We start from the raw sequence: 9,488 nt of genomic DNA, 5'->3' as shown, positions 1-9,488 counted from the left end.
TTGTATAAATAAAATTAATAATATTATATTTTAAAATAATAATTATAGAAAATTATACATTTAAAATTATATATTTAATTGTAGATGTATATCTATTTATATAAAAGTTAGAGCGGAACGGATATCCGAATCTAAATTTTTCTTATTTGTGATTTGCTTCGTTTTTAATGTATGTTAATTTTTAATATTTGTTTTGTTTCGAAGATTAGAGATATACGTATTTTTTAAACTGAATCGAAACGAATAATGAACAGTAAATTTTAATTTACAGATAAAATGTCCTGTCTTACCTCATATGTTAGTATGGGACATCCATTGTAAGAGAAAACTTCTTTTGTGAAATATGTAAAGTTTTAAAATTTAGTTGTCCAAAAATAATTATTCTTTTTCATATCTGTCATAAGACTTTAAGAAATTTAATTGTGAAAAAATGGTTTTGAGTTTGTGTTCACATTAAGCATTTAAGAAACGAAGCCAAGTATTGTTTCCTTACTCGAGGACACTTCTGTAACTCTCTCCGTTTGGGAGGTAAAATACTTTTCGTCAACTCAAATTATTAAAGAAATTTCGTTTTGTTTTAATATTAAAAGTCATTCAAATCCCAAGCATTTTAATCATTCACACTCAAACTATTCATTCAACCTTCGTTTTTTAAATTGTTTTGTTTATCATTAAAAATCATATTTTTTGTCAATATTAAATCATATTCTAAAACGCCATTTTTACTATATTTTATTTAGCAAAATATATTAAACAATATATAGTTTTCAAACGGTATAAATACAAGAAGACCCAAAAGTCTATCACCAAATTTAGACCGACTAAAAAATCATAAACGTAAAAAGTTGGTCTTCTTTCTTTCGTTCTTTAAGCTCTTATCTTTTTCCTTTTTTTTTTTTGCTAAATCTCCTAGCTCTTCTCTCTGTTTGGTCTGAAGCTCTTTGTTCTTCATCATGTCTAATGAAACCAAAGATCTTAACAACTATCACTATACTTCATCGTATAATCATTACAACAACATTAACAGCCAAAATATGAGTCTCCCTTACGTTTCTGGTCCATGCACTTATAATGCAAACATGATCTCATCACAAATAGGTTCTGATCTACACTCGAGTTCTCAAGGAGCGTTCGGATTTTGTTTCGAGCCCTCGCCATCTTCCAGCGAGTTTTTTAATCCTTCGATCGATCAAGAAAATGGTTTTTATAATGCTTATAATTATAATACTAGTCTCAAGAGTCATGAAGTTGTCGGTGGTGGTGGTGCAATCGCTGAGAATGAAACTAGGGTTTCTGCATCTCCTTCTTCCGATGAGGCTGATCATCATCACGGCGAAAATTCTGGCAAGAGCCTATTGAAAAGAGAAGCTGACGATGGAGGAGATAAACAACGTTCTCAGAAAGTGTAAGTTTCTGTTTTTGAGAAAGTTCATAATAGTTTTAAGTGGTTATTTTTGTTTTGTTTTTAGTAGTTAAACTCTTATATAGCCAAGCAAGATGGAAATATTTAGAGTTCATCATCACATGAATAATGATCAAACTTTTTTTTTTTTCTATCACTGAAAATGATTCGTTATTCATCTTTTGCATACAAAAACAAAACTCTAGCTAATCAAACACCGAAACTTTATTTCATCTGAAATTTAAAATGCATTTTTTTTTCAGTTTGAGGGCCAACCTTTTCTCGAACATAAGTTTCTTTAACTAATATTTTCTCTGTTTTTTAATATAAGTCGTTTTAGAGAAATTTTTATGTTTCAAATTATTATATACGTTTTCAATTTTCTATGTAAATTTATTACCATTTAATATTATATGACCAATGATAATATATCTTCTATTTTATTATTAGTTGATTTGTGGTTAGGTAACTAATTAATGATGTTTTTGTTTAGAAAAAAAAAATCTATGTGCATAATTCTAAAATGACTTATATTAAAAAAACGGAAAGATTAATTATAAATAAAAGATATTTTAATTTACAATGTTTTATATGGAAAATACATATACAGAACAGAATATGAATATCATAAATGAGATCTCTTTAAAGCTACTTTAGCGATTCTGCTTTTATGAAACAAAACATGTTTAGCTAGTTTTATATTTGAAAGATAGATAAATAAAATCATTTCAATCACAAATTAATGCTTATGTTTTCCTGTAATGCATATTTTGATTCCAAAATTGTTTATTCATTGATGAATTATCTGCCCCCTAACGAACCCTTTTAAATAGAAAGACGAGTACCATTTTTTGATAGACTACCACCTAATATTGTTGTAAAAACTTGTACGTCCAGCAATCATTTGGTGCTTAGCATTATTAACTATATATATTATTCAAAGTCAGTTGTATGGTACGATACAATACGGTCCATTATGACAAAGCATTAATTCAATTGCGTGATATTTATATGGTTCAGAGTTAAAACAAAGAAGAATCAAGAGAAGAAGATAAGAGAGCCACGAGTCTCGTTTATGACTAAGACCGAAGTTGATCATCTCGAAGACGGCTATCGTTGGAGGAAGTACGGCCAAAAGGCAGTCAAAAACAGTCCCTATCCGAGGTACTTTATTCAGCTGTTATATTTAATTATATAAATAACCAGGTACAATAAATTAATGAAAAAATGATTTTTTTTTTTCGAAACTTAAGGTAAAATGAAATGTTAATCTAGCTTTTAGTTCAGTTTTACTTTTTAAAATTCTTAAACCATAAATTCTCCACTCATTTTGAAAATATTCGATCTAATATTCATGTTAAAAAAATTCTCATGTTTACTTTTTATTTTAAAAACAAAGACCAAATTTCATTTAAAATATTTTGAGTTTTTTCTTTATCCACGTCCATTCAAGATCTAAGAAAGATTTCATTGTGTGTTACGTTTACTGTTTTTTTTATTAATTTGCCTGTCGTGTTTGCTTTCAGTTCTACAAATTTATTGTTGTTGTATTGTATTTTGTAAGAAAATTAATTGTTCTTTTGTATCTCTTAGAATATTGTTCACATTCACACACTTATTTCATAAATCAACTCATGGGATATTGATAAGTGAATTCTCATGAACTTTAAATTTTTTGAGATTCTATTGTTATTGGTTCTTGAATTTCAAAAATCTTAATAGAATCCATTGTTATTTGTTTAAAAAAATTCAAAATCATTCAAATCTCTTGTTATTTAAAAAGTTTAGTTATAATTGATTCTCAAATTCTAACTAAATATAGTATTATTGGGAGATGAATTCTATTCATTTTTTATCATAAGATTCAACTTTCAAAATATCATATGTATCTATGTGATTTTCAAAATCCATGTGATAAAAAAATTAGACAACAAAATAGTTATACTTACCAACTATCTATTGCACTTTAAATCCATATTATATGCCCAAAACTATAATCATTACATTTTATATACTTTTACATTTTTGAATATATAATTATTTTTATATTGTTTTATCATTTTGAATATATAATTATATTTATAAATATTAAAAATAAAATAAATAGTTAAAAAAATCATTTTGAATTTTAAAAAAATTTGACAAAAAATTGACAAGTATTTGAAAAACAATTCGAACAAATTAGTTAAAGAATTATTAAAAATTTGGATTTATAAAATAAGGGATAAAATAGTCTTTTGACTTTTTAATGAAACCTCTTTTGGTCATTTTCCTCTTTAAGTCCTTTTTGTGACAAAAACTTAAATATTTAAAAGAAACTATTTAAGAGAATTGCCCAATTTTTTATGTATCACTATTATTATTTTCTTAATATGAAAGAAAAAATAAATAACCATGCTCTAAGATTTAGAAAAAAAATAAAAATTATATATTTATTTTACAAAAATAATGATAGAAAAGTAGTAATATAAATTCATGTAAATTTATACCAATCTAAAAAAGTTATGATCAAATTTCATAAGCCAATGTATATGAATTTTCAGAATACATATATTTTTTTTAAATCTATCAACTCTTAAAATTCACTCTCTATACAAATTCATCTCTCAATAACCTTCCTCATTTTTATTTTTAATCAAAATTTCAGGTTTTTTAAAGTAAAACGATATATTATGGTCAGCTCCAGTTCGTTGTGAAATTTTGCATGTATTTACCAGCCGCCAATGCTTTCTAGAATAATTATTTTCAATATCTTATAATATTTTCTTAAATTATAATAATGTACAGTATATGAAATAGTTATATATATTCCATATAAAATGTTGACACTGATGTGAAAACTCAATCAATTTTGTTATAACAATATACAAAATATAACTTAATTTTGTAACCGACATTACAAGTCACATGCTAAAACAATTAGTATATGTCTTACGAAAACACAGGAGTTACTATAGATGTACAACGCAGAAGTGCAAAGTGAAGAAGAGAGTTGAGAGATCTTACCAAGATCCAACAGTCGTGATCACAACCTACGAGAGTCAACACGACCACCCGATCCCGACCACTCGCCGCACGGCAATGTTTTCTGGACCCGCCGCATCTGATTATAAATCATCGTCTCTATCTCCAGGCTCCAATTTCATCAACACTCCAAGAAGCTTCTCACATGATGATCTCTTTCGTGTGCCATACTCGAGCATGAATGTAAACCCTAATTATCAGCAGCAACAAAACCATGAGTTTCAGCATGGTAGCGACTATGAGCTTTTGAAGGAGATGTTTCCTTCGGTTTTCTTCAAACAAGAACCTTGATGAAAAATTGTTTTGGGTGCCAATGTTAAAACTTTGATGATGTAGTTGTACTATCATACTATCATACATAAACAATATCAGATGCATACTATAAGTGGTAGTTTTATTAACACTGCATGTATATTTTTCTGAGACTAGTATGATATAATGTAGAAATGTTATAGGCATGGATATATATGGAGTCTCTTTCGAGTTATTAAAATAAATTTCTTTGAGTGAATATATTAATTATCCTTGAAAAAAAATTGTTATCCTTGAGGGGCATGTGTATCTCTATTTCTTTACTTGATACATATGAACTAATGAGGAAAAGGACATACTTACTTTCATATCTCTAAAGCAAACTAAACTTTTGATGATTTGAAACTAAATTTAGACAGAAAGATATATATAAGTCGAACTTCTCTATGTTTCATGTTTGACAACCTCACTTTATAATGTGAATTGCATTTTATACTTTTCAACATATATATAAATATATATATATATATATATATATATATAATATATATTATACTTTTTTCGACAACAACTATTCTATTACTCATACTTGAGGTGTCCGAGATAACTATATTGGAATAGAACAAAGACAATAACAAAGCTCTCTATGAAAAGACTTCGCAGTCCTAGATAAAGAGTCTGGAATTCCATTTTGCGCTCTTGGGATGTAAGAGATCTTGAAGTCCCAAAAACATATTTGCAGAGTCTTTATCGCCTCCAATTTTGTTATAAAAACTTGGCCAAGAATAAGGCTCCTTTATCATCGCGATCAGATCTTTGCAATCCGTCCCAAAGCTCTGAAATGTCGAATGCTGAAGCATAATTTTCATTGCCCATTGCAGTGCTTCCACTTTTGCAAGTAAGGCAGTCTCCCGCAGACTATAGATTCCACATCCCCATAAGTTGAATTTTTTTCCAGACCATCGATCCAAACCTAGACGCAGCCGTTGAACGAAGCTGTGAAAGTCCATGAACCATTCATCATGCATACATTACTCAAGTTTAAGATATGGATTCCTCATTACTATACTCTTGTGGACTTGCCGCTACCATTTCATTTGCATTAAATCAGATTTGACATTCACTTTCCGCGTATCGAACTATCTCTAAAGGATTCATGTCTATCCTCCTGAAGAGTTTATCTTTCCGAACCTTCCAGATATATCAGATTATCTAGGAATAAAGATCTCTGTCTAATTTCGGTTCAACAATGTTATTCATTCTCCAAAAGAGGAATCCATATTAGCGTAAATACTTGGTAGCGAGAAGATACTAGGACTAGATGGTATCGGTGATTAAAACTATGCTTGTGGTGCTGAATAATATTCAAAAATGTCATGAGTAAAAGTTTTTTCTGGTTGACCACATTTTAGACAATAATTATTGTATCTCATATATTATACTTCTAACACACCCATATGTATATGAATAATATGATGCCAAAGACATACATATATAGAGTGATGATCGGGGTTAGTATACATGGCATAACCACATATATATAATAAATCTATCTTGACTATACCAAAAAATACCTTTTTCGGGTACACCAGTACACCACAGACGCACAAATTAAACTTTACATCCTTGTTAAAAAATCGGACGCCTGGCCAATTACGCGGACGATTAAACGTGATTCGGGATGGGACCGTGGCGAGGTGAGGCAGTTCGGTGACATTCTACGCTCGGCCTCATAAGTGACGTGGAACACGTGTAAATGAAAAAGCGTCTGATTAATAAGAAAAAAAAAACGCTATGCGTAACTCTTACTTCCTCAGCATAATTAAATTTGGCCCAAATTTTTGGAACTATTTGTCCAGCCCAATTTCAAAAAATCATGAACCACATCTTAACCAACAACTCTCTTCTCTTCTCCCGACAACAAAATCTCTAAAATTCTAAGAAACCCTAATTGTGAAAAACAATAAGATTTTGACAAAGACTCAACGCAATCTATATCACCTTCATATATGACCCTTTTTTTAATAAAAGTATAACATCCAGTAGATTCAATGCAACCATGATTTACTTGAGTTGAATGACCAGTAGATTTAAGAACATTTACAATAAATAATTCTTTAGAATGTATACAAAAGTTATATTTTTTTGTGTTAATGACAAATATAATTATATTTTATATCTATTTTGGTATCTTATTATATAAAGCTTGGTTCTTCAAAGTTGCTAATTAACATGATCGCGACATGTGTCAATAAATTTTTAATGAAAAATATTAAAGAAAAATAATTATAAAATATGTAAGTTTCCTTTTTCAAAATTCTTAATAAAATCAAATTGTAAAAGAATATTATTTTTCTTATAAATAACTAAATTTCCTATTTCATAGGTAATTTTGTGTTAAAAAAATTAGACACCAAAATAAATTCAAATATTTCACCCGATATGATTGTTACATGTGCCAATAAAAAATTATATGTTAATGTGTCAATAAAAATCAGCCATTATGTGAAAATAACTTTCTTTTTCCTAAAATCTTAAATAAAAGAGATTTGTCAAATAATTATTCTTTTTTTTTAATTTTGACCAAATAAATAAATTTTTTTTTAAAAAGAATCCTTACAAAATATCATTGTAAAAGTCTATTTAATAGTAACTTTCACTTTTAAAATTTAAAATTTAATGATAAACATGATACTAAAAATTATTTAATTAACAAAGAAAAATTGTTACAATATTAGTGATATTGAAAAAATGAATTTTGAAAATAGCAAGTGCTAAAAATAGTTAATTAACTAGAAATAATTATTTGTTAGTAATTTTATTTTTATAAATCCCAAAAAAATTTAAATTTTAAAATATTATTTAATATTAATTTTCTTTTTAAAGCCCTAAAAAATTGTAAGAGAATATTTGATATATTTTTTAAAAAATCATAAACAGAAGAGTTTTGTATCATATTTTTAAGTTCTAACCCAAAATAAAATTGTAAAAATTTATTTCGTAATGTTTTTAAGAGAGAATTTGATGATGAACATGATACTTAAAAATTACTCAATCTGTTTAAAATTTGCTTAGATACAAATTATATAAATAGCATTTTTTAAACTTATTTAATGGTAACTAGAAATAATTATTTGATAACAATGTAATTTTTCTAAAATGTTAAACAGAAGACAATTGTAAAAGCTTATATGATAGTAATTTTCCTTCCATAAAATCCTAAAATAAAAATATAAAAGAGTATTTGATAAATATAAATATATTTGATTGTAAATGAAAAGGATCCCTTTAAAAAAAATCTAAATTTTTTTTTTGTAAAATTATGTAATAATAATTAAAAAAAGAATTCGATGACAAGTATGATGTTAAAATTATTTAATTAATAAAAATAAAAAATTAGGATGTCTTCATGATTTCTATTTATATATGTTTGGTCATACGAAAAATTATACACATGTCTCATATATATTTTCATGTTTGGTTATAAGAAATAGATTATTATTATTATTATTATCACTGAAGTGATTTTTATATACATTTTGTTAAATAAATCAAGTTTAACTGCCATCTTATTACATTTTTTTACTATGTAATATTTTTCTACTTCATTTTTAATTAAAATGTTGTTATGGAAATGTATATTATTAAAAGGAAAGCATTCTTAAAAAATCTACTCATGCAAGGTTGTTTGGACCTATTAGTTAGACTAACACCACATAATTCAGCCTATTTTTAAGCCAAAGTAATATTCCATACATCAACTCATAATTTTCTTAATGTACAAAAAGAAATATTGTAACTAACAACGATATTTTACGTAAAGATTTTATTATTATTTTCTTAATACAGAAAATAACTTAAGGAAATAGTTATAACAAATGGATTAATATTAATGTACATATTTTTGGACCCTATATGTAGATTATCGAACATATGATGCATACCTTCGTATTACACTGATTCAACATTGCACCTCGGTCAATGGTCAGACCGGTTTAATCAGTTTAACCGCTTAATTTTAATTTAATTTTAAATTAAGTAACTATATATATGTAAGTATAACTATAAATTAATTTTGATATAAGTTTATATCAATGTTATATTTTAAAACTGATATGAAATATAAATAAAAAAATAAAAAAAAAAACTAAAACTAATTTATTTATATATGTAGTAGAAAACATTATTAAATTTTGATGAAATCTTATTAAAATTTGCAATTTGTTTTTATTTTTTAACTTGAATTTGCGAAAACTGGGTTTTAATATTGAACTAGGTCTGATTTAACTCAAATTCGGTTTTTAGCACAACTCAGAACCAGTTAGAAGAGCGAGTCAGGATCCGACTGGTTCGATCGTACGGTCCGATCAGATTTTCAAAACATTGGTTAATACAGTTCAATAATTAAAATAATAATGAATATCTTTACTACTAAAAACATACATATCATCTTTAAATCTATTTCAAACAAATCTCACACTATAAAATATAATGAATAATAAAACGTTAAAAATCAATATTTATAATGTGAACCAAAAAAAAATATACTAGATTTAAAATTTATTAAATTAAAGATTAAAAACCTCAAATCCGCGCTTGGTCAAAATCTAGTATATCATTAAGAAATAATGAATTAAGAAAATTATTAAGCATTAGATAAGTTTAATAAAATACTAAATTATTAAATAAGAAAGTGTATGATGTTGTCATTGACTCGGTTGGCCTTATTGAACTTTCAATTTTTTTATATTCTAATTCTTAATTCGAGTTGGGTTGAGTTTAAAGTTATAGGTATGAGTGTTTTCTCTAG

General features: G+C 26.5%; 1 protein-coding gene across 1 annotated transcript; it reads left to right on the top strand.

Annotated features, from left to right (window-relative positions):
• Window positions 1-953: 953 nt before the first annotated feature.
• On the top strand, window positions 954-4,717 carry WRKY8 (probable WRKY transcription factor 8; the record flags this gene model as incomplete). The annotated part of the gene is given in 3 exon segments (NM_001301982.1): window positions 954-1,403; window positions 2,427-2,566; window positions 4,348-4,717. Coding segments are annotated over 3 exon segments (960 nt in total), but the record flags the coding sequence as incomplete, so codon positions are not given.
• Window positions 4,718-9,488: the final 4,771 nt, after the last annotated feature.

Source organism: Brassica rapa, chromosome A09, assembly GCF_000309985.2.
Source record: "Brassica rapa cultivar Chiifu-401-42 chromosome A09, CAAS_Brap_v3.01, whole genome shotgun sequence".
NCBI lineage: Eukaryota > Viridiplantae > Streptophyta > Magnoliopsida > Brassicales > Brassicaceae > Brassica > Brassica rapa.
Note: the sequence above shows the minus strand (reverse complement) of the source record. Positions and strands in the feature narration are given on the sequence as shown.